General features: G+C 54.6%; 2 protein-coding genes across 11 annotated transcripts in view; one reads left to right on the top strand and one right to left on the bottom strand.

Annotated features, from left to right (window-relative positions):
- The window catches only part of STAT3 (signal transducer and activator of transcription 3), a 69,902-nt gene extending 67,543 nt beyond the window's left edge, over positions 1 to 2,359 (top strand). For all 5 annotated transcript variants that reach the window (XM_006940361.5, XM_006940359.5, XM_006940360.5 and 2 more), the window contains one exon: positions 227 to 2,359. Coding sequence is in view for 3 of the 5 variants with exons in the window: in XM_006940359.5 (XP_006940421.1) it covers positions 227 to 282 (56 nt within the window). In the remaining 2 variants the exon portion in view is untranslated. The remainder of the gene's footprint in view (positions 1 to 226) is intronic.
- On the bottom strand, positions 1,079 to 25,140 carry STAT5A (signal transducer and activator of transcription 5A). Of its 6 annotated transcripts, XM_023244066.2 has the most exons (21): positions 25,027 to 25,140; positions 24,059 to 24,196; positions 23,559 to 23,715; positions 22,177 to 22,266; positions 18,986 to 19,160; positions 13,700 to 13,830; positions 13,290 to 13,441; positions 12,638 to 12,793; positions 12,031 to 12,210; positions 10,140 to 10,227; positions 9,916 to 10,038; positions 9,462 to 9,554; positions 8,779 to 8,985; positions 8,099 to 8,193; positions 7,873 to 8,003; positions 7,237 to 7,392; positions 6,469 to 6,520; positions 6,029 to 6,136; positions 4,898 to 4,995; positions 1,784 to 1,859; positions 1,079 to 1,344 (listed from the first exon to the last, which is right to left on the bottom strand). In XM_023244066.2, exons 2-20 carry the CDS (start codon positions 24,184 to 24,186, stop codon positions 1,795 to 1,797), a joined length of 2,385 nt encoding a protein of 794 aa, XP_023099834.1. In that variant the 5' UTR covers positions 24,187 to 24,196; positions 25,027 to 25,140; the 3' UTR covers positions 1,079 to 1,344; positions 1,784 to 1,794. The 6 variants fall into 6 exon arrangements, 5 of the variants coding, with proteins under 5 accessions (XP_023099834.1, XP_044900561.1, XP_023099836.1 ...); XM_045044626.1 differs by having other exon boundaries at positions 1,079 to 1,859; XR_006589536.1 differs by lacking the exons at positions 6,029 to 6,136; positions 6,469 to 6,520.
- Positions 25,141 to 25,598: the final 458 nt, after the last annotated feature.

Here is a 25,598-nt window from a genome sequence, read left to right as displayed (position 1 = left end):
ACATGTGGACGGTTGGGAACGAGTTAAGGGAAGAAGGGACTGAGCCCTTCCAGAAGGCAAGACTTTGTAGGGAGGAGTGTAAATCTAGACGATCCGACCCTGTCTTGGCCGTGGGGGCAGTGGGCTGAGCCTCTGTCCTTTGAAGGGCTCGGGCGGGGGACGGGGGTGCCCTGCCAGCTGTTGGGGCTCAGGCAACTGAACTGGCTCTCCCGGTCTTCCCCCCCAGAATCCCTCACGTTCGACATGGAGTTGACCTCGGAGTGCGCCACCTCCCCAATGTGAGGAGCGGCGGGCTGAGGCTGCAGACAGAGATGACGGAGGCACCTCCCTGTGTCCCACCACCCCTTAAACAGCCAACCCCCAGATCGTCTGAAACTCCTCTAACTCTGTGCTTCCAGATTTTGTTTGTTTTGTTGGGTTTTTTGTTTTGTTTTGTTTTGTTTTTGTTGTTTTTTTTTTTTTTAAATCTCCTACTCCTGCTACCTTTGAGCGACCTGGGCACTTTTCACAATAGAGAAATGAATGAATGTGAGTGATACGCTTTGACCTAAATGCAAATAAGAAACGTGTTCTCTGAGACCGCCATCAGGGGATGCGGAAGGGGTGGCAAGAGGGGGAGAAAGGAAACGTTCTTGTCTTTTCTTGCTCCCCCCGCCCTCCTTTCTCAGCAGCTTGCCTTGTGAGACAAGTGCCTCCCGGTGCCCGCACAGCCCTCCGCCTGCTCCTGCGAGCGGCCGCCACAGGCTGCCTGTAGCTGTGCTACTGCTGACATTGCACTTTTAACCTTGCTAACATCCAAATAGAAGATAGGACTTTCACAGCCCCGAGGTTTCTTTTTAAATTAAAAAAAAAAATTTTTTTTTCAAGGGCAAAAAAAAAACACTGTATCGGCATAGCCTTTTCTGTATTTAAGAAAACTCCGTCAGTAGCCTTCTTGGTGCTTTAGGCATTCAGCTTTCTTCAGGCTGATAATTTATAGAAATCCGGAAATGGGCTTCAGATCCAGCTCTTTAAAAGACATCTGAAGCTGTGGCTTGGCCTTTGGTTTTGACATAGGAAGGTTGAAGGACAACCGAAACATTCTAGACTTTTTTTAATAAACAAAGTTTTTATTTTCCCCTTTAATGTGTCGGCCTGTTAGTAGGTAAGGCTGCGCAGAGGAGTGCTTACAACCTGTCCCCCGTCTGCCTGGACTTGTGCTCCTGTTCCAGAGCCCGGGTTGTTCCTGTGGGTGCCTTATAAGGGATGGGATGATCCTTCCTTCCTCCTTCTCCACCTGACCCCCCTTGTGTGTGGCTCCTTCCAGTGTCTGAAGGCCCCCTTGTCCTGTTTGCTTTAGGAATCCTGGAATAAGAAGGTGAGAGTTAGAGATCGAACATGACTCAGACTGTGGGGCCCCAGCCAAGGGTCTAGTTGAGCTCAGGGAATATGGTTTTTATCCTGGTTTCTTGGTGGTTTCCCGAGGCACCTTTAATCACTTCACGTGGTTAACCCAGGGGCAAAGGCTTAGTGATAAACTCGAAGTCTGTCCCTCGTGTGAGGGTGTGCACCTCGGCCTCCCCCCAGTGCTGGTGACCATCTCCTCCCCATGGAGGCCCCGCGGATGAGGGAGAACAGCTCCCATTTACTGTGCATTTCGAAACACTTCATGGTCTCTGATATTTGGTCCACCCCTCCCCCCCCCCCCAATCCAGAGGCCCGACTAGCTTGGGTGGTCCCAGACCACCTTATCTCAGTCGGTCAGAGTTTCTGTGGAGCGCTATTTGTTTTTACCCACACTCACCAGTTTCAGAATTAAGGGGATGAGGACCTTCTCTCCGAGACAAACAGGTTGCGCTCGGCCATCCCTGTCGTCCTGCCTAGAAACAGTCGGGAGGTAGTACAGAGCTCTCCCTTCTCCAGCAACACTCTTCAGTTTATGATAAGCTTAACTCAGAAATTGAGAGATTTGGATCAGAGGGACCTGGGGCAAGGATCCAGGCTCCCCTGGAGCAGATATTGTAACGTTCATGGCTTTGAGGTAGCATGTGTATCAGGTTTTAACTCTGATAGTAGCAAGAGTTCTGAGAGGGGCAGAGACTGGCCCCTCCCTAAAAGAACAGAGCCCTCCAGGACCTGCCCACTTTCTCTCCACTGTCTCCCCCTGCCCGTCCCCCGCCCAGCCAAGGGGTTCCCATAGATGGCTCAACCTGCCGGCGCAGTGGTTTGTATGCCACTGGCCCGGTCACTGCGTCAAATTCCAATGTATACTTCATAGTGTAAAAATTTATATTATTGTGGAGTTTTTGTTTCTGTTTTTGTTTTGTATATTGCTGTATCTACTTTAACTTCCAGAAATAAAAGTTATATAGGAACTGTCTGAGGGCGTGGCAGCGCTGCCTCTGGCTGCTGGCGAGTCCCCTTCCCCTGCCTGAGTTCTAGGGGGGCCTCACACCCAGGCCGAACCTGCTCCCAGGTTGCCCCTGCTCCCAGGCTGCTACCTTAGCCCACGCCCTGGGGCCCAGCTCTGGGGCACGGTGCCACCCCCATCTCAGGTCGGCCGGCAGCTTCCAGGTAAAGGGGTGACGGGAGGAGCCAGGTTTGTACTCTTTCTGCACAAAGGTCCCCGCGGAGGCCTCCCTGCTCCCTCTTCCTTCCCCCCACTCTCTCCTCAGGCCTTTGCAAGCTGCACCAACCTGTCTGGGGTCAGATAAGCTACCAAAGGGGGCTTGGGGTGTAGATACTCCCACCCCACCCAGGGCCTCCCCTCCACAGTTGTTCCATTATCACTTTCTCTTCAGTTCTCTCAGTGGGGATGGACGTAAGCACTTAACTGGCTGCCTCCGCCGGCGTGGCAGCCGGTGGTGATAATTCACAGACATCAACGCGCCCACTCGGCTGTCTCCCCACCCCCTCCCCTTGTGCCGAGTGCCATGGAGACCGCCGCTGGGTGAGATAGCAGCCAGCCGCCTCCCCCTGCAGAGATGGAAGGGGAGATTAGCGGCTGCTTTCCCTGCCTCCTCACCCCCGCCAGCCCCCTCGCTGGGCCCCTGCGCCTCCTTCGGGCAGGCTGCAAACCCCTCTTCCCTTGCTTTGAGCTCTGAAGAAACCTCACCAGCAGGTCCTGGCTCCCCAGCCCGCTCCCCCAAGGGCCTCGGTGACCTCCCCTGGACCGGCAGCGTGCCAGGGGGGTCCAAATGGGGAGACCATCCTCCTGGCCCAACTTCCTTCCCTCCCGGTCGGTCGCCGGTTGGCTGGTTGAAAAACGCTGGCGGCAACGGGATGGTGCCACCTGCTGGTGTTCGGGAAGAGGCCCGGGGAGAAGGGAACACGGTGAGGTTCTCTGCTGCCCCTGGCACTGGCCTGGCCCTGGGCCAAAGACTTCAGGATTGCTTATAGCAGCAGCTGATAAGGCGAGCCCCAAGCACGGTTTTTGCCTCCACCCCAGAATTCCTGCCCCACCTTTCCCCAGGCCTCAAACCCTAGTTTCGTCTCCTGAGAAGCACAGACGGCGTTCCAGGGGTGGTGGGCACCCTTGACACACAGAAAAGGGAGCAGGGTGCAGGGTATGGCATCAGCCACGCGGGAGGGAAGAAAATAACTGGCTCCAGTGACCGCCCCCCACACTACCCAAGGCTGCCCAACTAAGAGCCACACCAGCAAATTTATGAAAAAAATACTTTACTCAAAAACACTGGTGGCCTATGTACAAAGTACACAAGAATCCCTCTTCTCGTCCCCACCTTCCTTCAGAGATGTTTAAACCTGAGACTCGACCTTCCGCCACCTGCTGCCCCAGAGGGAGGAGCTCGTGAGGTTGGGAGCAAGGCCTTCTCAGACCTCAACGTTCTGCGACTGTGTTCCAGGCAGAGGGGGAACGAGATCAGCTTTTACCCCTCACTCCAGGCTCCACAGGCAGGCAGCGTGCGGCTGGTCTGCGGCTGTCTCTTGCGGCAGGTTTTTTTCCAGGAGGGGAGGGGATCCACCCTGCAAAGTCCCTGGCCCCCTGTTTGCCCGCCATGGCCTAGACCAGTCCCTGCCCCTCTCCCACCTCTCCTGCAACCAAGGTTGCAGACAGTCGGGGAAAGAAGGTTGGGGCCGGGTGCATGGGAGGGGACAGCGGTTGAAAAGAGATAGCAGGACCGGGCAACAGCACCACAGATGGGACGCCCAAGTCCCCTGGCTGGACGCCAGGAGGCTTAAGAAGCTACATACTGAGAGCAGCTCTGACAGACCCAGACTCAAATGACCCATCTGCGCTGTGTGAGGGCCGTGGTCTAGATAAGCTCTCCATTCACAAAAAGTCTCGAGTCCATATTCATTATGTGAAGTATAAAATATTACACAAAATTGAACCCCAGCCTCCCGAGCGAAAGAATCAATAGACCAACACACGTGCATGAGAACAGATGCACGTACATAAAAGCGTATGCGCGCATTTGGGAGGCAAAGCTTCTAACTCAGGAGCAAAACTTAAGCTTAGAGGCAGTTACCTGTCTCCGTGCCCCTTCTTGACTAATTTCATTCAAACAGCTGCTAGACAGTAAAGGCCCCGGCGGCGGAATAGGTTTGCCTGCATTGAGCAGAGGAAGCTGAGCCCCCTTCCACAACAGAGATGGGCCCGGCGGGCTGTCGGGATGCCTTGATCTGAAGAGAAAGGTGGTGGTGCCGCCGCAACCACGTACCCAGAGGGCAAAGGCAAGGCAGGCCCACCTCGTGCGCCCGTGCGCACACACACCTGCACATGTGCTGCCAGCAGAGGCATCAGTACGCACAGCAATGCTAACATCACAATTCATATGAACCCCTCACACTGAGCGTTGTTCCCAAAGAGAAGTGGGGGATTCAAGCATTCACGAGAGCGAGCCCCGGGCAGAGGTGAAAAGACCAGCAGGCGGGGAGAGGCGGGGGTCCAGACCGTCCATCGGGCGGCGTAAGAGTTCCTCCACATGCCTGGCTACATCCATGGTCTCATCCAGGTCAAATTCTCCATCCTGGTCAAGGACGGGGTCAGGGCTGGTAGAGAGAGAGAGCGGGAGGTCGGAGGGAGCTGGCATGCGTCACAGGCCCTGGCCTGCTCCCCGCTCAGACCACAGCCTCATGGGAATAGGACCGGCTCTGGCTGGACACCACCACCACCATTTCCAAGTTGAAAACGTCAGTCACTGGCTCACCGGGAGACACTCAAGCGCTAGTCTCAACTTTCGTTGGCTCATCGAGTGGGCTCAGAGAGCTCATCTCCCCTGTCCCTGTCCCTCTCCTCCTCTGCACAACGAGGCGGTTGGGTCAGGGAGTTCTGCCCACCACAACGCCATTCCATTCAGTCATAGGCTGTCTACAGTGGCCTTTTAACCACGTTGCCCCAATCCTTAGCCACCTGTAAGATGGGTATTTAGTCCACTTTACAGAGGGGAAAACTGAGGCTCGGCCAGGGCAGGAAACTTGCTCAGGGCCCCCTGGCTGGCAAACGGAGTCAGGATTGGCACTGCAGTCTTTGTGACCCTCAAGCCTACGGCCATCATCCCACTGTAGCTTGTATCTCCCAGGTACCTAGACATCCAGCTGGGGCCACCCACAGCCCAGAAGAGAATTAATTCTCTACCTTGGGAACTCCAGAGAGAAGCAACTAATACCCTGTTAACACTCAACTCCTAAGAACAACCATCCCGTCTGTAGCCGTCCTTACAACAGCCTCACCTGAGCTAAATGCTTGACCTCGATCCTGACCCCAATCCCATGTGAAAGGTATTCTTGCCCCTATTTTAAAGATGAGGAAACAGAGCGTCTGGGAGGTTCAATAATTTTCCCAAGGTCACACAGCTAGTCAGCACCAGGAGTGAGGACCTTGCTATATACAGCTTATGCTCTATGCTTTTTACCAGCTGATCTCCCTCCCTGTACCGGGGCATATGCTGGTGCCTGGCCTGGGTGGTCTCAGACCTACAGGAGCTCTGGGTCCCTTTGTCCACCAGCCCCCCGGGGCCCAGCCTGAGCCCCAGAGAACACAGCCCCAGCTCCTCCCTGCGGAGCCCCAGAGAACACAACCTACTTCTGTGGGTACATGTTATAATGAGCCTGGGGGCACACGGCTGGGGAGGGGGCCTGGTCCATGTAGGTGGCGCTGGCCCCGGCAGAGTCTGCAGACGCATTCACAAACCTGCAGGAGGAACAGGAGAAGCCTCAGTGACCTCAGGGCAGCGGCTGACCTGGGGAGGGCTCAGGGGGCATGTTTACATCTCTTTGGGGTGTGGAAGCACAAAGCGCCCCCTGGGCCTGGGGGTCCGGCTGCGGGAGTGGGGTCCTGGGTCCTGGTCCCATTGAGACTAAGCTCAGTTCCCTCTCCAGGGCCGAGCCAGGTTTCAGAGGGCCAGGGGGTGCTGGGCCCCACCGGGCCTGTGAGCGGGAGGGGCAGCAGTGAACGGTGAGGGGAACCCGGCGGGGAAGAGAGAGGAGGCAGCAGGAGACCAGGGCTGGACCCTGGACACTTACTCAGGGACCACTTGCTTGATCTGTGGCTTCACGTATCCGTCCACCGCTTTAGCTGCCAGGGTGGGGGGAGTGGCGGGGGGGGGGTGATGAGAACCAAAGTGTCTGGGCGCTCCCAGGAAGGGGAACCTACCCCATGAAGTCGGTCTCCCACCCGCACCACTGCGGGGCCTCAGCGGGGATGAGATTTCCCACAGACTCCCATAAACACCTGCTGGTGGACCCAGCCTGACAGCCACCCAGAACTCTGGCTTCAATCTCATCCCTTCTCCTGCTCCCTTTTCTGGTCCTTTGCTTTCTCTCTCCCCGCCCCACCCCTGTCGAGGAAACTGAATCAACACAAAGCAGCAAACCCAACAGTGGACTGGGGACAGGTTGAAGGAGAAAAACCTGTCCATTTTGCTTCCTACTCTCCCCTTACAGGTAGGTTTGAGGGTGGGGAGCCGTGAGGGCAGCTGATTAAGATGGGAGTTGTGCACTATCTGTGGTATGATTATCCCCCCTTCCTTTGCCAGTGGGGCAGCCTCCTCCTTCAGGGGTGCAGACGTGAGAATCCACCCAGCTGGGGAGAAAGCCGGGTCAGAAGCTTTGTTTGCCCTCTTCAGTTGTAAGCCCCGATACCCTCTCTACGTGCTCGGCACCAAACCATGGACCCAGCCCCCCTGGGGGAAATGGCCCCTGGCTTCTTCTGAGGAGTCACGGCTGCCTAAGCCCCTGAGAGCTCTGTCCACAGGCTGAGGAAGGGCTCGGGAGTATCAGGGCAGGACGCACCGAGCACAGGGGTGTAATACTTGGAGAAGACCTCATCCTTGGGTCGGTCGGGAAATACATAGATGAGATAGCTCAGGTCCCCCAGCCGGTCAGCCAGGGACCGGATGGAGAAGTCCCGCGTGGTGAACGGCTTCAGGTTCCAAAGGTTGCGGTCAGCTGTGAAAAGGACAAGCTTGTTTCCACCACTCACCGCCCTCAAGAGGAGGGTCAGGGGGATGGGGTTTGAGATCTGACTTGCAGAGACATTTGGGCCTTTACTAGCCTGCTCTGCAACCCTCCCCCTTGTCTTGTGCTCCTGGGCATAAGGCGAGTAAGTGACTGCAAGAACATTCTACCTGGCAAACCAAGCAAGTCGATACCAGCAAGACTAGGGCAGGGCAGAGAAGGGAGAACTCAGAACTGCTGAAGAAGTCCCCTGGCAACTCCAGAGGCTATGGGGCCAGTGATCTTAGGTTCTCCGCAATGGAAAACAGTAGAAAGGGAATGTATTTTTGAGCAACACTCTTCTACTCTGAGGTCTGTTTTGATCTTTCCCCTGGGGAACCCTCCAAGGATGCAGGCCTGGTGGAGAATGGGAAGCAAGGAAATGGTCGTCAGGGCTCCTGGGCTGGAGTGTGGGCAAAGTAGGGCACTCACGAGAGTCAAACTTCCAGGCAATGGTGATGCCCCCGATTTCAGAGTCGCTAAAGCGCAATAAAAAGGTTCCGTCGGGTTTGTTGATGAGCAGGTCATGGGCCTGTTGCTTATTCACAAAACCTAGGATGGCCCTAGAAATACGGAGCATACAGTGTCACTCCCGGGCCAGCAGCCCGCGTCCCCTGAGCCCATGCCCTCCCAACCCCCAGGCCCCTCCGCTTCTCACCCGTCATTCCAATGAGGCTTGTGATGCTTCTTCAGCACCTCCATGACCCCATCGAACCACTGCCAGAAGGTGTAGTTCCAGCCTGGCAAGTTCTCCTGAGAGCCCCCAGGATACCCCAAGTCAGGGTATGTGGCCCCGCTGTCACAGGTAGCCCAGGAAACAGTGCCCTCTTGTCCTCACAATTACCCTCTCCCAGTTCCTCATCCTACCTGCCCAGCACTCCAGCGGTCCATAAATGGACATGGCCCCCAACCTGTAGCTTAGGGACGAGAGGGGAAACTGCCTCTTGCCTTTCAGACACAGGGGTGCGGGTAGGAGGTGCCTAGAATTGTCCAAGCTGGGCAAGACCTCTGAAGTCATTTCTGCCCAAAGGTTTAGATGGGGAAACTGAAGCACAGAGAAGGGAAGGGCCTGGCCACTTAGTTAACATATCTAGGACAGGGACTCAAGGATCCTGACTCCCAGCCCCCCAGCTCCTTCCATTATTCTGCTTTGGCTCTCAGAGCTGAGTGCGTTTTTCTTGCTACCCTCTCTGCCTCCATTCCTTGGGGTACTAGCCCTCGTCTCTCCCGGTTGTAGGAGAGGGCAGTTGGGGGTGAAGGATGGGGTGCTGGCCAAAGCCAGTAACCTGTCTGTGAGATGGGGAAAGACTGGTCCCAGTCTGGTGGCGCGTCCCTCACCCTGTTGAACTGGGACCAGGACACGGACATGCCATTATAGTCTTCAAGGTGGCTGCTGCTGCTGTTGAACAGTTTCTGTGCCAGGAACACGAGGTTCTCCTTGGTCAGGCCCCGGTTGCTCTGCACTTCGGCCTTGAATTTCATGTTGAGCGCCTCACACAGCTGCGGCCACAGCACTTTGTCGGGCACGGCAAATGGCACCCTGCCCTGCGAGGGAGAGAAGAAAAGGCAGACTGAAGGCGTAGGAAATACTTACACGAACACACTCAGATACACAGATACCACGAGATGCAAGAAGGGACTGAGACAGACTCGGAAAAGACGGCACAAACACAAGCAAAAGAAAGGCAGAGGGGCTAGACACGCGGTGATAGAGACCCAGACCAGGCGTCCGGGACAGAGATCAGGGACCCAAAACACAAGCCAAAGGAAGATCAGAGACCAGAGCCCAAAGGCTGAGTAAGCTCACAGACCCGGGAGATCCCAGTCCCGGGAGCCCAGATGGAGCCGAGGACATGCCACGGGCAGTGCACCCACACCAGCTGCCCGTCACCTCAACTCAGCTCTGGTGTGGCCCTGGGGTTGGCAGGGGACCACCCAGCAGGGCCCAAGTGGTTGGGGCTGACGCAGGGAGACTCCTAGGGCCTGGAGGGGGCAGAAGTGGCGGTCCCACGAGTACTCACCGGCTCAGCGAAGGCGTTGTCCCACAGCACAGTGGCGGTAGCGTTGTGGTCCTGGCTGCCATGAACGATGACAACCACGGGAAGGGACAGAGTCTATGGCAAAGGAGTGAACGTAGAAGGCACACGACCACCACCTTGCCTTCACGTAGGCAAGACTCCCAGCCCTCGCTCCTCACCCGCAATCCCACCCACAGGCCCTCCCAACAAAACCAAAGCAAAAACAAACAAACAAAAAAACCCAGAACACATTTCTTCTTGGTCCATGGCCTAAGTTCTGTGGCTGGTGCCAGCTTATAACCTAGCGAGCAGGCTTTCTGACAGCCTCACGGCTGAATGGTCCGTGACCGTGTGAGGATCCAGAGCCCTCTGGCTTTCCCCAAACCAGCCAGGTGGCCTCAGGTGGGTCTTCACCTTTCTGGGTGACCTGAGGGGGTTGGCAGAAGCGGGGCCTCACCTTTACTTGGAACACAAGCTCATTGCTGCCGACACTGAACTGAGACTCAAACAGGACTGTGAACTTCTCCTCCGTCACAGACTCTGCGCCCCTCCGGTCAGCACGCTTAATTCTCTTTAGTGACTGCAGAGTGGGAGGTCAGAGGGGGACGAGGAGGAAGCGGCTGGTTATGAGGACTCAGCCCTGGGCAGACCCTCCCTCCAGGGCTCAGGCCCTGTCCTCACCATGTTCCTGAAGTGTGCGCTCAGGGTGCCGGTGGCTTGGTGGTATTCCATCACACAGCAGTTGTTCAGGATCTCTCCACTGTAGTCGCTGTGAAGGACAGGGGAGCCCCATTGCCACATGGGCCCCAGGCCAGGAGCACGGCTCTGTGCGCTCCCTCAGCCAGATGTTCATGCCAGAAAGCCCTGCCAGCAGCCCCTGCCCCATCCCCTGAGAGTGTTCCTCGCCGTGTCTCAGGCTTACTTTCTCATTAACCTGAGGGTACAGCAAAGTCTCCAAAGTCTACCCAAAGTCTGCGTCTCTGTCATTAGGTTAAAAATTCCCTCAGCATTGGAACTGACGTGGGGGTCTTCAGGGCCCTCTGGCAGCTTCTAGTGCACTTAAAATAAAAACCATGGGACACCTGGGTGACTCAGTCGGGTAAGCATCCAACTCTTGGTTTCGGCTCAGGTCATGATCTCACAGTTCGTGAGATCGAGCCCAGAATCGGGCTCTGTGCTGACAGTGCAGAGCCTGCACGGGATCCTCTCTCTCTCTCTCTCTCTCTTTCTCTCTCTGCCCCTCCCCAACTCGTGCACTCTCTCTTTTTCAAAATAAACATTAAAAAAAGAAAAAAAAGAACAGAGGCGCCTCACTGGCTCAATTGGTTAAGCATCAGATGGGCTCAGGTCACGATCTCAGGGTTGGTGAGTTCAAGCCCCGCATCAGGTAAGCTCGAGCCCCGCTTTGGGTGAGTCCTGCTTCTCTCTCTCCCTCTCTCTGCCCCTTGCTCGCTTGTACCCTCTCTCTCTAAAACAAAGAAACAAAAAAAACCCAACAACCATGACCATAGCCCACAAGGATCCCCATGGTCATGGTCAAACCCTGCCCAGCTCCCTGGCCTCAGTGGGTTCCTCTCCCCTCACTCAGGACCCAGCCATGCTGCCTATTTGTTTGCTGAACATGCAAACCTGTTGCTACCTCGAGACTTGTGCACCTGCTTTTCCCGTTGCCCAGAAACACTTGACCTTCTGGTTTAGGTCTCAACTCAAACATCTCCTCAGAAAGGCCTTCCTTGACCACCCGAGTGGTGATGGCACATCTATCCAGACACCATGATATCACTCCGTTTTCATGATCTTTCAAGAATCTATCACGTTTTGACATCACCGTATTTCAAAAAGCATATAACTGTCTCCCTCCCCAGCCAAACTATAAGCTCTAAGAGAGTGGGAACCTCTTCGCTTTCTTTATCATCCCATTCCCAGAACCCACAATAGACATTCAACGCACGGGACCAGGTCTCCCACTTGACTCATTCACTCCCTCGTTCATTCATTCGTCAGTTCATTCATTCCCTGAATCCTTTGTGGGGGGCCGGCCCTCATCCCTGGACTCCGGGTTCTCCAGCCGCGCCGACCTGCTCTATGCTCTCCTTCCAGACAAGGCCCATGTTCTCTGTGTCTGAAGGTATTCCCTCTCCTCTCTCCACACTCTCTCACTAGCCACCCTCACTGGTCCTGCGTCCAGAGACTATCATTCTGCCCCACAACTACCAATCTCACTTCCACAGAGCCCTACATCTCTCCTGTCCAACGCACTACATTTCTCATGACTGAGGCCTGCTCTGCTGGCTTGGGTGACCACAGAGCCAGACTCTGCACGGATTGCAGCTACGTCCCAGTGATCAGCCCAAGAACTTGAACAACCCAACAGTGCAACCCACGTTGACCTACTATATGTCAAAGCAGAACAAAGTATACAACAGGACAGACGGGATGAACTGGAGAGACACTGGTCCATGGCTGCAGTGAGGGAGGCTGTCCCCAATGTCCAGGACCCTAGCTGTAGAGTAGATCTGAGATCCCAGTCCAGAGCCTGGGGAGGGGAAGGCAGGGAAGGGGTCACACCTACTTGCGGGTATTCTCATTCTTGAGCAGTGACTTGGCCTGCTGCTCACTGATGATGGTGGCCTTCACCTGGGGGGGGTTCATGTGCACGTTCAGCTTCCCGCCCACCAGCAGGCGCACCGTCGCTGCAAACTTGGTCTGGGTCTTCAGGACCTGAGGGGGCTGCTTCTCGATGATGAATGTGCTGCGGGGACACAAGTGATCACACCAGACATGATGCCAGCTCAGGGCACAGGGTCTGGTTCCCCTGTGGAGGGAGGCTGCCGGGGCTCAGCAGGCAAATGAAGGCACATGGCACCGCCCCTGTTCCCAGGGAGGCCACTGAGAGTCAGAGGAGATGGCTGGAGGGGAGGCAGTGAAACGACTCAGCAGCTGGCATGGGCTGCGGGGGACAAGGGCAGTCCACATGGTGTCCACAACAGAAACTGGGCAAGGTCAACACCAAGCAGCTAAAGCAACTGAGGACAGAGCGGCGACGGGGACCCGAGGCAAACAGAGACAAGGACTCAAGCAAGAGCCCACCCACCCCCACCCCCACCATCAGCAAAGCACCGCCTGCCTCCCCCATGCCAACCGCACGGGGGCTGGGTGTGGCCCGAGGCAGGAATTACCTGGTCACCAGGGCTGAGATGATGTCTGTGATGGTGGCATTGACCTCAGCTAGCATCTCCTCCACTGGGCCAGGGATGGGCAGCTGCTGGCAGAGGTGCTCAGCTCTGCGGATCTGCTGCCGGTTCTGCCAGATGATCTCGGCCAACTTCTCGCACCTGCACGGGAGCCCCAGGCCAACGGGAGGACAATGGCATCACGCCATCCCCCAGGCTCGAGGCTGGGAGGCTCCAGTCTGAGGAGAACGCCCCAAGACCCAGCTCCAGCCTCACCCAGGAAGGCTTTGCGCCTAAGCCGCCACTCCCGACCACGGAGCGGAGCGGAGCAGAGCAGAGCGCCCGCCTTCCAGAAACACAGAGAAATACACAGAGGCAGCAAGCCTGAAGTGGGTCCAATCGGCCCGAGCGTCACTCTGCACACCCAGCCCTGCCCCACTCCCCAGCACGGTGACTCCCTTCCTGGGCAGGGGGCACAGACGGGGGGCCCAAAGTCCGCATCAGGAACCAGAACCCCTAGTGAACTAAGTCTTGCCGCAGGACAGAGGGAGCCGGCTGCTCGTGGAAACGCAGGAGGCACAAGGAGCAGCTGGTTGCACCACTCCCAGCCCCTGCCGCCCCCTCCTGCCCCCCCCCGCCACCCCCCCCACACCATTACCAGGACTGCAGCACATCCAGGCTGCCCTCGGGGGGCCCTCCGTTCCCCGCCAGCTGCTGCCGCCGCTTCCACTGGATCAGTTCATCATCCAGAATGATGGTCTGCTGCTTCCGCAGCAGCTGCAAGGTCTTCTGGTGCTTCTCGGCCAGCTCCTGAAGGCAAGTGGGGAGAACACGCCCAACTGCAGGCCTCGGGAGGCAGGGCTGGGGGCCAGGGACCAGGCCCCAGGCCCAGGCCTTCCCCTCTTCCCAACCTGCTCTGCCCACATGCCCCCCACGGGAGAGAACGATCTGGCCTCCAGCTCTGCTGGGTCCTGCTCTCTTCCTGGCTCTAGCCCTCTCTCGGCTTCCCCGCGCCCCTTGGGTTGTGCACCTCAAGGCTTGGGAGGAGAGGACGCGGATCCCACTCACCACACGGTACTGCTGCAGCGTCTGGGCCTCCCGCTGCAGCCAGGCCTCCAGGGACACCTGCTTCTGCTGGAGGGCCGTCTCCCGGCTCAGGCGCTCCTGCGGATTCAGCTGGGCCAGCTGGGCAAACTGAGCTAGAGGAGGGGACAGGACAGCCATGACCATCATCTCCCAGCTTCCTGCAGGAAGCCCGGGGGAACGCACACACCTGTTCTGGAGGCCAGACCCTCAAGGGACACATCTGACCGATGGCAAGCTGGGCTTCTGGCAGCCAAGGGTGCCAGAGATGAGCAGGCTCTGGCCTCTGGCCTCTCGCCTTTGATCTCCCCTCCTGGGGGTGTGTAGGTGGAAACCTGAGGGTATAGCTGAGGAGGATCCTGCCCCACGGCCTCCCCTCCCACCTCAGTCTACACAGCTGGCTGCCCAGACCTCCTCACACCACACGGGGTGCAGCTTGGAGCCTCACTGCCTGGTTTGATGTGTGCCCTCACCGTTCACTAACTGGGTGAACTCGTGCATCACGCTTCTGTGCCTCAGTGTGCCCATGTGCAAAATGGGAGAATCCTGGCCCCTGTCTCGGTGGCTGGCTGAGGATTAAATATGTGGGAACACAGAACACGTTCAAGGAACTGCCCGGCACGCACATGCTGCAGGGATGAGCGTGTCCTTACTGGTTAGGGGGTCCCAGGGCAGGCTTAAAGGGTGACAGAGACCAGTAGCCGCTCAGCCCCACCCCACACATCAGAGCCCCCTCAGGGCAGCCCCTGCCTGCTGGCTTTGTCCCATCTCCAGCTTTGTCCCATCCCCGGGAGCACAGCAGCCTCTCCTAGGGAAGAAGGCATTTCTCTAGGTGCTGGGAGGTGCCTAACGTGTTTGTTTGTCCAGGTTGGGTCACCGTGAGCTCAGCTGACCAACTGGAAGGAGACAGAGAGGGAGAGAGGGAGAGAGGGGGGAAGAGGGGGAGAGAGAGAGAGAGAGAGAGAGAGAGAGAGAGGGAGAGGGAGAGACAGATGAGGAGAGAGGGCAAGGAAGGGAGAGGGATAGAAGGGTAGAGGGGTAGAGGGGGAGAAAGGGAGAGAGGGGAGAGAGGGAGGGAGAGGGACAGGGAGAGAGAGAGGAGGAGAAAGGGCAAGGAAGGGAGAGGGACAGAAGGGGAGGGGGTAGAGGGGGAGAAGGGAAGAGAGGGGAGAGAGGAGAGAGGGGGAGAGGGAGGGAGAGGGAGGGAGAGGGAGGGAGAGGGAGAGAGAGGGAGGGAGAGGGACAGAAAGAGAAGGGGCGAAAGGGAGAAGGCGAGGGAGACGGGGAGACAGAATGTCCAGGGCCCACTGGCAACACGAAAGCAAGCAAGATCCTCTCAGGAGAGGGAAGGTTCTAGCACCCAAGGGTGCCAGAGAGGGAGGCAGGTTCTCTCCACACTAGCTGCTGGGAAGCTCATCCATGGCAGGAAAGGGGAGTCGGTGAGGCCTCAGTACCCTCTTACAAAACATCTCTTATGAAATTCTCAAGACCCAAGGAAGGCAGAAAGAACGATGCAAGGAACACCTGTCTTTCAGTAACCCGGCTTAAAGAAATCAAACATTTCTCGGGGTGCCTGGGTGGCTCAGTCGTTTAAACGTTTGACTTTGGCTCAGGTCATGATCTCACGGTTTGTGAGTTCTAGCCCCACATCGGGCTGTCTGCTGTCAGCACAGAGCCCACTTTGGAAACTCTGTCCCCCTCTCTCTGGCCCATCCCCGCTTGCATGCACATGCATGCTCTCTCTCTCACAAATATAAACATAAAAAAAAAAAAAGAAATCAAACATTTCCACGTTGAAAACTCCCTGTACATCCTTCCCTGCTTGCACATCCGTCCCTGCCTCCAAAGGTAACCACTATCCTAAATGCTGGGGTTATTACGCCTTGCCGATCACCTATTTGAATATCCCAGTGTCGGGGTGCCTGGCTGGCTCAGTCCATACAGCATGCAACTCTTGATCTCAGGGTTGTGAGTTCAAGCTCCATGTTGGGTGTGGGGTCTATCTAATTTTTTAAAAAAGAATATTCCAGTGTCCTTACTTGGGCCTGAGTCAAGAGGAGGTGAGCATCACCACATCTTAGGCAAGTTCCTGGCAGGCTGCTGAGGGCCCTCTCACAGGGACCTAGGTCCTGCCTCTTGGACACACAAGCTGGGACACACAGACTAAAGCAACTCTAGACAGCCAGGAAAAGCCCAGAGCTAGAAGACAACTGGAAATACGGTTTGGAGTCCACTCTCGGGGACTGAGAGAGAAGAATACTGTTCAGGCCTGGAACACAGCAGAGCAGTCTGGAGCCACCTCGGAAATCCTGGCCCCACCCCCAGGGAGGTGGTGGTGAGCCCCACACCTGGGCCCAACCTCCCTATGCAGGTGACTCACTTAGGTCTCTCCTGGGCCTTTGCAGAAGCTTCTGGGAGGGAGGCCAGCAGACATGAGGCAATTGTCTGCTCCACTGGAGGGAGCTGAGCCTCCCCTTGCACAAACAGATGATAGCCTGTGTTTCCCATAGGTGAACTTGATACATGAGACTGAACTGACATGGCATGATGGGTACAAACCCAAACCAGAATCAAACCCAAATCCATAAATAGGAAACAGAAAACCCAAGAATAGGATTGGAAGTACTATCAACCAGTCAAAGGCTTTGGGTAGAACTAATAGCCTGAATTCTCCCGTTCCCTAATCTAGGAAGAGGGCCACCCTTTCTCTTGCGTCAGTCTGAGATGGATTCAGATGGAAGAAAACATGCTAGAATCATCCCACCAACTTTTACTCAACATCTACTTTGATTTAGGCAATCTGTTGAGGAACCCAGAGTATTGAAAAAACTAACAGGGCAGGGAAAGGAGGAGAGCTTAAATAGTATTTAAATAGTTTTTAAATAGTTTTTCTTTGTGTATTTTGAAGCTTTGTTATTAGATGCATAGAAATTTATTATCTTTTTAATACCTTAATAATTATTAAGTGTCCTTCTTCATCTCTGATAATACTTTTTGTCTTGAAGTACACTTTGTGAGGTATTAATATGACTACCCTAGACTTCTTATTCTATTTTGGCACAGAATATCTTTATACGTGTTTTTTTGTTTTTTTGTTTTTTTTTTAATTTAAGGGGCACCTGGGTGGCTCAGTTGGTTAAGTGGCCAACTTCCGCTCAGGTCATGATCTCCCAGTCTGTGAGCTCGAACCCCATGTCAGGTTCTGTGCTGACAGCTCAGAGCCTAGAGCCTGCTTCAGATTCTGTCTCCCTCTCTCTCTGTCCCTGCCCTGCTTGTGTTCTGTCTCTCCGTCTCTCTCTCAAAAATAAATAAACATTTAAAACATTTTAATGTAGGAACACCTGGATGGGTCAGTGGGTAGAGTATGTGACTCTTGATCTTGGGGTTGTGAGTTCGAACCCCATGTTGGGTACAGAAAATACTTAAAAATTTAAAAAAAAAATCTTAAAATAATTTTTTAATTAAAATTTAAAATGTAGATAGCATATAGTTGAGTCTTGCTTTCATGTGCTTTCTGACAATCTCTGCTTTTAAATGAGGTGTTTAGTCCACTAATATTAAATATAATATATTTTTTAAGTTTACTTATTTTGAGAGAGAGAAAGAGAAAGAGCACAGGTGCGCAGGGGAGGGACAGGAAGTAAAGGAGAGAGAGAATCCCAGGTTCCACACTATCAGCTTGGTGGGGCTTGAACTCAGGAACCCTGAGCGGAAAACCAAGAGCCAGATGCTTAAGGATTGAGCCACCCAGATGCCCCTAAAATTGCTACTTTTTAACGAAACAACCTGTGAGACATACATTCTTTTGAAGCCCAAAAGATACGTTCACCAAGCTAGAGTATAAGCTGTGCCATAAAACAAGTCTCGTTACATTTAAAAGAATTGACATCATACAGAGTATGTTCTCTGACAATCGTGGAATTCAATGATAAAAAGCAAATGAAATCAATGATATGACATCTAGAAAAGGAACCCCAAATATATACTTCTAAGAGACAATACACTTCTAAATAATGTGTGGGTAAAATAATTATTCAGAAAAGAAATTAGAAAATATTTCAAACTGGGCATCTGGCTGGCTCAGTGGAGCATGTGACTCTTGATCTTGAGGTTGTGAGTTTGAGCCCCACGTCGGGTGTAGACATTACTTAAAAATAAAATCTCTTAGAAAAAGAGAGAAAATACTTCAAACTGAATAATTATGAATGTACAGCGTATCTAAACTCATGAGATGTAGCTAAAGCATTGCTTAGAGGGAAATTTAAAGCTCTAAATATACCTATCAGAAAAGAAGAAAGGTCTAAAGTCAATGACCTAAGGTTTTATCTTAAGAAGGTACAGAAAGAGGAACAAAAGCAAAGGCCACTTGATACTTGCCTATTCTGGCTAGGTTGGGATGGAACAGCTCTGGGGTCAGTCTGGAATTGGGGGAAGATGGGCCCTGTCTCAAGTCTTCTCAAATTATACCGGAAGTTAATTGGCTCTGAGTTAAATTTTGTTTCTCCACATGCTTATCATGACAGCCGTTGGCAAACTACAGCCCTAGGAGACAGGAGAATTTTCCACTGTAATCTCTTCCCTCCAGCTCCATCTCCTATCAGGGAGGCTCAAGAAAGGGCATTTCTGGAGTTCTGCCTGTCCCCAGCCTGGTTCAACGAGGAGACTCCCAACCTAAGTCCTCCCCTGAATGGGAAACACTTGGTCCATGTTCATTCATCCACTGAGGTAGTCACTGAATACTGACAATTAGGGAGAGAATATTATTTAGTAAAGTGCAGGGATTTTATGACATATCTGTAATTGAGATCCAGTTCTGCAACTTATTATTATTATTATTATTATTATTTAGTTTATTTATTTAAGTAGAGTCTACAGCCAACATGGGGCTCAAACTCATAACCCTGAGATTGAGTCGCGCACTCTTCCCACTAAGCCAGCCAGGCACCCCCAATTCTGCAACTTATAAGCAATCTGGGCCAAATTACTTGTTCCCTTGGAACCTCCGTTTTATCATCTGCAAAATAGGGATAATACAGCTACCTACTTCCTGGGGCTGTTGTAAAGGTAGGATTGAAAAATGCACGCAAAGGGCTTGGCCCGAAGCCTGGCCCATAGCACGGGCTCAGTCACAGGGGCCATTACTTCTCTAAAGCTTTGGGTAAGGTTTCTATGGAGACAGACGCTGACACTGCCCCAACCCTGCAGGAGCTCACAAAGTGGTTGTCACTCCTGTCCTCACGACACACACCGCCCAGGCGGCCCTGGCCTCACCCTGGATCCTCAGGCTCTCCTGATACTGGATGATGAAGTACTCTTGAGTCTGCTGCAGCTTCTTCAGCTCATTCTCTGTGTCCTGTGTGACCAGTCGCAGCTCCTCAAACGTCTGGTTGATCTGGAGGTGTTTCTGGGACATGGCGTCCACCAGGATCCCAGCTGGAGAACTACCCTGGGGACATCAGGGGGAGAGTGTGGGCAGCAGTGAGCTGGGCGGTGAGGATGGCAGAAAACCTCAGGCCCTGGGGAGCGCTAATACTTCAGACTGCAAAGTTCAAATCTAGGGTAAGAGGTAAGGGTAATTTGAGTCGGAAGGATAGCCATTTGCCTGAATTGGTGTGGAGTTGGAAAGGAGGGAAGCAGGTGACCTGGCAGGTTATGGCAACTTCATAAAGCACAGAGAAATTTCTAGTGTGGTCCTGGCCTCCACCAGACTTGCCCAAACAGGGTCCACCTAAACTCTCTTTGGAGAGACTAAAACTCAGAATGTCCCAGGAGCGGGAAACCTGGGGTTTTCTACTAATGATGATGACCCCTCATTCCACATTCACTCACTGATCCAATGCCATGGACCATGTGAGATGCTGGGGACACAGTGGGGAACAAAGCTGTGTGAACACACATCATCTGTGTCCTCACTCAAGACATTCTTGTAACTGAGGGGAGTTACAGGGAAGGTATCAATAACGCTTTCTTGGATCTGGCCATGTGGGTGACCTAGTCTGATCTATTCCTTGAACATCTGGCTGAGAGGAGACGGTTTTCAGGGTCTTTCCAGTAAACTATTCGCAGAATAAAATTCAAACTCCTTCCACAGCCTCCACTGCGCTAGCTGATAGCCTCTGCCTACTCCACTCCCAGTTCCACTGCTGCCCAAGCACACCGGCTACTTTCTGTTCCTAAATACACAAACACGTTCCTGCTTCAGGGCCTTTGCACTTGTTGTTCCATTACTCTGGAACATGTGGGCACCAAAGCTTCCCAAGGGGGGCATTTCAACTGGCACCCTTTCAGAGTGACTTTCCCTGATGGGCCAATTTAAAATAATACCACTCTTATCTGAAAGTGTCTTGATTTTATATGTGTTTCTTTCTTTCGTGTCTGCCCCCATGTACTAGGATGTAAGCTCCCCAGGTGCTAGGACCTTGTCTATTTTGTGTACCACAAAATCCCCAAGGGGTAGGTGGAACCAAAATCAAAGGTTCTCAAGAACAGCCTGATGGTTGGGAGAAGGAATCATTTCCCCCCTGCCCATGACAACACCTGTACATAGACAGGTAGTTCTTAATTGGAGCTAAATTCATTCATATGTTTACAGAGAGCTCTGTGGTGGCAATAAGTCAATAAGGGACACAATAGTTTTCCCAGAAGACTCTGTGACCTGCCTTCTGCCTCTTCTCTGGCTTTACCCACTGGGGTTCCCCAGGTGGCCCCCTTCTCCCCAGGATGACGGGGCGGGGTGGGGGGGTTCCTGCAATCCTTCAAATGTGTTAAGATGGTTCCTGCCTTCCTGCCCACACACATACTTTGTGACTTTTGCTCCTCTTTCTTCTTCCCCTTCCCTCCCCCACCCCCATAGCTTAGACGGCCCTGTCCTCAGGACATCCCCCTGCCAGGCTGCCCCAGTCAGAGTTAGGTACTTTTTCCATATGTGCCTCCTTAGTACCCAGCTTACCCCTAGAGGATCTATCATTTCTTGAATTCCTTTTAGGTGGGAACTGGGCCTTCATCTGTTTCTCTAGTCCTACCCAGGACCTCCATAAATGTTTACTGGATGAACTGGAAAATTCCTGAAATCGGTGTCCGCCACAACAAATAAATAAGCTCCAGGCACTATTCTCTGGTCTTTACCCAGTGATGTCATTTTGTGAAAGTCATCTGGCTTTATTGCAGATAATAAAATGTTTGCCCTGTTGTCCGAGCAGGTGTTCAATGCCTTCATGATTGCAGAGTTTGGGGGGTGAGGCCCTTTCTGCCTCTCTGGGCCTCGCCTCTCTGAGCTTGCCAGGGTTAGCTCTTCTGACACAGAACTCAGTCCCATGTCTCCTCCCAGGCACCACCGGAGAACATTTCTAATTTTGACCCCAGCACCATTTTTTTTTTTTAATGTTTATTTGCTTTTTGAGAGAGAGAGAGAGAGAGACCAGGGGAGGGGCACTGAGAGACAGGGAGAGAGAAAATCCCAAGCAGGCCCTGCACTGTCAGCGCGGAGCCCAACACCAGGCTCGATCTCACAAACCTGTGAGATCATGGCCTGCGCTGAAATCAAGAATTGGACGGTTAACAAACTGAGCCACCCAGGAGCACCACCCCCAGCACCATTTATTAAACGACAAATCTTGGGGCACCTGGGTGGCTCAGTGGGTTGAACATCTGACTTTGGCTCAGGTCATGATTTCATGGTTCTTGCGTTCAAGCAAGATCGGGTTCTCTGCTGTCAGTGCAGAGCCTGCTTCAGATCCTCTGTCCCCCACTCTCTCTCTGCCCCTTCCCTGCTCATGCTCTCTCTTTCTCAAAAATAAACATTAAAAAAAATGATAAATCTTTTCCCTTGTGGTTTGTGATGCCATCTATAACGTGGGTTGAATTTCCAGGTGTGTGTGTGTGTGTGTGTGTGTGTGTGTGTGTGTGTGTAGGGCTTCTTCTTCTGTTTCACTGGTCTGTCTATCCCTGGCCCACACAGTATCTCATTTAATCCTGACACTAACTCTACAAGGTAGATACTATTACTAACCCCATTTATAATTGAAAAAACAGAGGCTCAAGTCACACAGCTAGTAAGTGGCCAACCTGGGGCGTGAAGCCAGGGACTGTACCTACACGCACTGCTGCTTCTCACACTTGTCCACGTCCCTTATTTCCCTGGTGCTGTCTTGCCAGCGTTTATAAAACATCGTCGTGTTGGGGCACCTGGGTGGCTCAGTTGGTTAAGCGTCTGACTTCGGCTCAGGTCGTGATCTCACCGGCCGTGAGTTTAGGCCCCGTGTCGGGCTCTGTGCTGACAGCTCAAAGCCTGGAGTCTGCTTTGCGTTCTGGGTCTCCCTCTATCTCTGCCCCTCCCCTGTTCTCTCTCTCTCTCTCTCAAAAATAAACATTAAAAAAAAAAAAAACCCACACAGTTGTGTCTAGAGAAAAAGGCGTGTGGAAGGACTTCCCAGCTCCTCTCCCCACACCCATGGGACACTCACATTGTTGGCTTCTCGGACCAGCCTCTGTTCGTTGTACAGAATATGCCGGATGCAGCGGACCAGCTCCATGGGGCAGCGGTCATACGTGTTCTGAAAGAACCCAATGGCAGTTACCACTGGCTACCCGCCACTCCCACTATGCCATCACAGTGCCACGTGCTCCCCATCACCTTCCTCTCCTCCAGCCTCTGCCTTGGCTTTCCCTGAGAAACCTCAGGAGCCGTCAACAGACATCTTTATCTCTCCTTGACTCGATTTCCCCTCCCCAGATCTTCACATTTGGTTTAGAAACCCACAGTTTACAAAGCACTTCCAATCTGCCGTCTCCTTTGACTATATAGACAGTATGACACACACAGAAACTATTATCTGCATTTTGCAGATGAGACAACTGATGCTCAGAGAGGTTAAGTACTTGCCCAGAGGCAAACGGGTTTGCAGATGACTCAAGACTTGCGGCATCCAATGCCAAGGTCAATGTACTTTCTACCATACCCCTGGCCCTGGGTTCCTATTTTGCTTTCCTCTTCCAGCTTTCTCCTGTTTCCTCCCTCTTCTGGGATGGACTTTTTATTTCCCTGGCACCCTGCTGCTTGCATTTAAGAAGAGCTCTCTAAGAAATACAAGTTAACTTCCAATAAATGCTTGACTGTGACTATTTTATCACCTACACCTTTTTCCTGCTTCCACAGAAACTTTCTCTCTCCTCTATACTCCTCCCCCTTTCTCCCCTAGACCCCCAGTGAAGGAGGAGGTACCTCTTACATCTAAATCCTTCATTAAAGCTTCCTTTATCCAGCTCTGCCTCCAGGGCAACTCTGTTCCTCTCCTACCCAACTACAGACTTCAGCGATCTAGGAGTCCTAGGAGGGGGCGCCTGGGTGGCTCAGTCGGTTCAGCTTAAGCGTCCCACTTCAGCTCAGGTCATGATCTCACAGTTCATGGGTTTGAGCCCTGCATGGGGCTCTGTGCTGACAGCTCAGAGCCTGGAGCCTGCTTCAGATTCTGTGTCTCCCTCTCTCTCTGCCCCTCCCCCGCTCACTCATTCCCTCATTTCTAGGAGCTGTCAGTCTTCTTTTCACCAGCAAAGGAACTTGGACTCAGTCCACCTCCATCCCTTTTGCTTGATCTGTTTAGAATGCCATCTTCCTCTTCTTGGGGACAAACACACCCTACCCCTTGCTTTGTCGTATGGTAAGGGAATCTGACAGGTCTGATTTAGAAAGAGGAGGTGGGGGAAATTGAAGAGCAGAAAAGTTGCCGATTAGCTCAGGGTCACATGGTGAGTCAGTGACCAGGCCAGGAAAAAACCCAGGGGTTCTGAGGCTGGAAAGAGAAGGCAGACACTGCTTCCCTGCTGAGGACCCAGCCTTCACACCCACCTGGAGCTGCGTGGCATAGTGCCCCAGCTTGATCTTCAGTAAGAACCCATCTTCCCCCACTTGGTGCTCCGCCTTCTTCTGCAGCTCCTGCACCAGGCCCTCCAGGAGCTGGGTGGCCTGGGCTCGGTCCTGGGGATTGTCCAGGTCGATGGCATCCCTTGGGGCAGGGCAGAGGAGAGAAGCCTACTGTTGTGCTTCCTTGGGCAGGGAGGTCAGGCACCAAGAGGTACTGGGAAATCCCAGGCTCCAGGCTAAGGGCACTCCAGAACCCACAAGCCTTGTTCCCAGCAACTCCATAAGCATCAGAGTCCAGAATCACCCCCTCTCCCCTCCCAGGGTCCCATTTCCCTGTTCCCCTTTCCCAGGGACACCACCCCTTCTGCACGGAGGGACAGACGGGACTAGAATCACTCGAAACCACAAAGAGGAGAGCTAAAGGTCAAGGGGCCTGGGTGGGTGGTAGGGACCCGCAGAGCATGGCGCAGGGGAGGGGCACCTACCACGGCTGGCTCTCGATCCAATGCGCTAAGTAGTGCCGAACCTCGATGGGGAAGTGCTGCCCGTACAGCACCTGCATCTGGCGCAGCGCATCTCCCTGCAGCTGCTGGGCTTGGATCCAGCCCGCCATGTCCGTTCACCTAGGGCGAGCGGAGGGCTGCAGAGGCGTCTCCACGACAGAGGCAAGGGCTGGGCCTGTCTCTGGCCCTGCCATGCCCACCCGTCCCTGGACCGCGGTCAGGCCAGGCCAGGCCCCTCCCCTCCCACAGACAAGCTTTCCTGTGCGGGAAGAAAGACGGTGAGGAGGGGAAGGCCGCTCTGCCCTCCAACAAGGAACCCGCGGAGGCTTGGGGAGGGGCTCTCGAAAGTCAGGTGCCCTCCCCCTCTTCCTCTCCCCTCGCCCCACCGGGGCTTCCCCAGAGGGGGACAGCTAGAAAACTGAAAGAGAAACTTGACGCGGAGGCCCACGGGCCCTCTGGGTAGGGCTGCAAGAACCCCCCACCCTGCCTCGAACCCCGAGTCCCCATTTCTGGCGGGAGGGGTGTGTATTATTCCAGACCAAAGTTAGGGCAACGGCACCGACGGCTCCCACTGAACGGCTCGGTCCCCGCGGGCACGTGGCTGGGGTGGTTAAGAAGGGAGAGCTGCGGTGACAGACGCCGCCTTGACCGCCCCCCCAAACCCCAAGCCGTGCCTCACGGTCTCCCACTGTTCAGCGCGACAGCGCCCCCTGCCCTTTGCGGGCGGGAACGGCGCCCACCCTCGGCCCCCTCCCTCGGTCCGCGGCCAGCGTCCCGCGTCCGCGCCCGCGCCAGCGCCCGCGCCCAGGCTCCCTCTCGGTCCGGGACAGCGGTTCCCGCGCCCCGGCCGGCCGTCGGGTTCCGGCTCCGGGGTCGCGGAGGGGCCGGGGCGGGAGTCGAGCGTCCCATCTCCGCGTGCGCCGCTCGGGACGCGCTGCCGGGCCACCCACCTGGTGGCGCCGAGCCGTCCGGCGGCGGGGCCGGCTGTCAGCCCCGCGGCTCTCGCTCGCGGCCCGGGCTCCCGGCGGCGGCGGCGGCGGCGGCGGCGGCGGCGGCGGCTGTTACTACAGGAAGGAGCAGAGAGCAGCGATTTCCTCCTCGAAGGTCAGCTGCCTCCGATAGACCATACACAGCGCGCGAGCTCTCGCCAACACCCCTCCCAGCCTCTGTCGCTCCCTCCCTGCCTCCGCCCTCGGTCGCTGGCTCCCCTGCGAGTGCGCAGCGGCGGCCGCGGCCGGGCCCCTGGAGGCGAGGCTGGGCGGCGCCGCGCCTGGGGGCTGCCCCGACGGCGGGGTCCCCCGGGAGTCCCAGGCAGCCCTAGCCGGCGGCCCCGGACCGGCGGGCAGCAGGCTCTGGAGTGGCCGGGGATGGGGGTGGGAGTGCCGGGAAACCCCGGACTCTGGAAATCCCAAACCAGGGCCTCAGTTTTCTCACCTGTAAAAAGGGAGGAGGGAAGGGGTGGACTAGCTGGAGATGCCTTCTGGCTCTGCCTTTGTCATCTTTTGAGACTCTAGATTAAAAA

The sequence above is a fragment of the Felis catus genome, chromosome E1 (assembly GCF_018350175.1).
Source record: "Felis catus isolate Fca126 chromosome E1, F.catus_Fca126_mat1.0, whole genome shotgun sequence".
In the NCBI taxonomy this organism is placed as follows: Eukaryota; Metazoa; Chordata; class Mammalia; order Carnivora; family Felidae; genus Felis; species Felis catus.
This window is presented reverse-complemented; position numbering and strand designations above follow the sequence as displayed.

Bases quoted from the DNA above. Each gene is read 5' to 3' on its own strand.
- STAT5A (XM_045044626.1), bottom strand. From the start codon at position 24,186: ATGGCGGGCTGGATCCAAGCCCAGCAGCTGCAGGGAGATGCGCTGCGC. The intron at 12,794-13,289 runs GTAATGGTGTGG...GCTCCCGTGCAG, and splicing joins CTGGATGTGCTGCAGTCCTG to GTGCGAGAAGTTGGCCGAGA. The intron at 8,986-9,461 runs GTGAGTACTCGT...TCTCCCTCGCAG, and splicing joins ACAACGCCTTCGCTGAGCCG to GGCAGGGTGCCATTTGCCGT.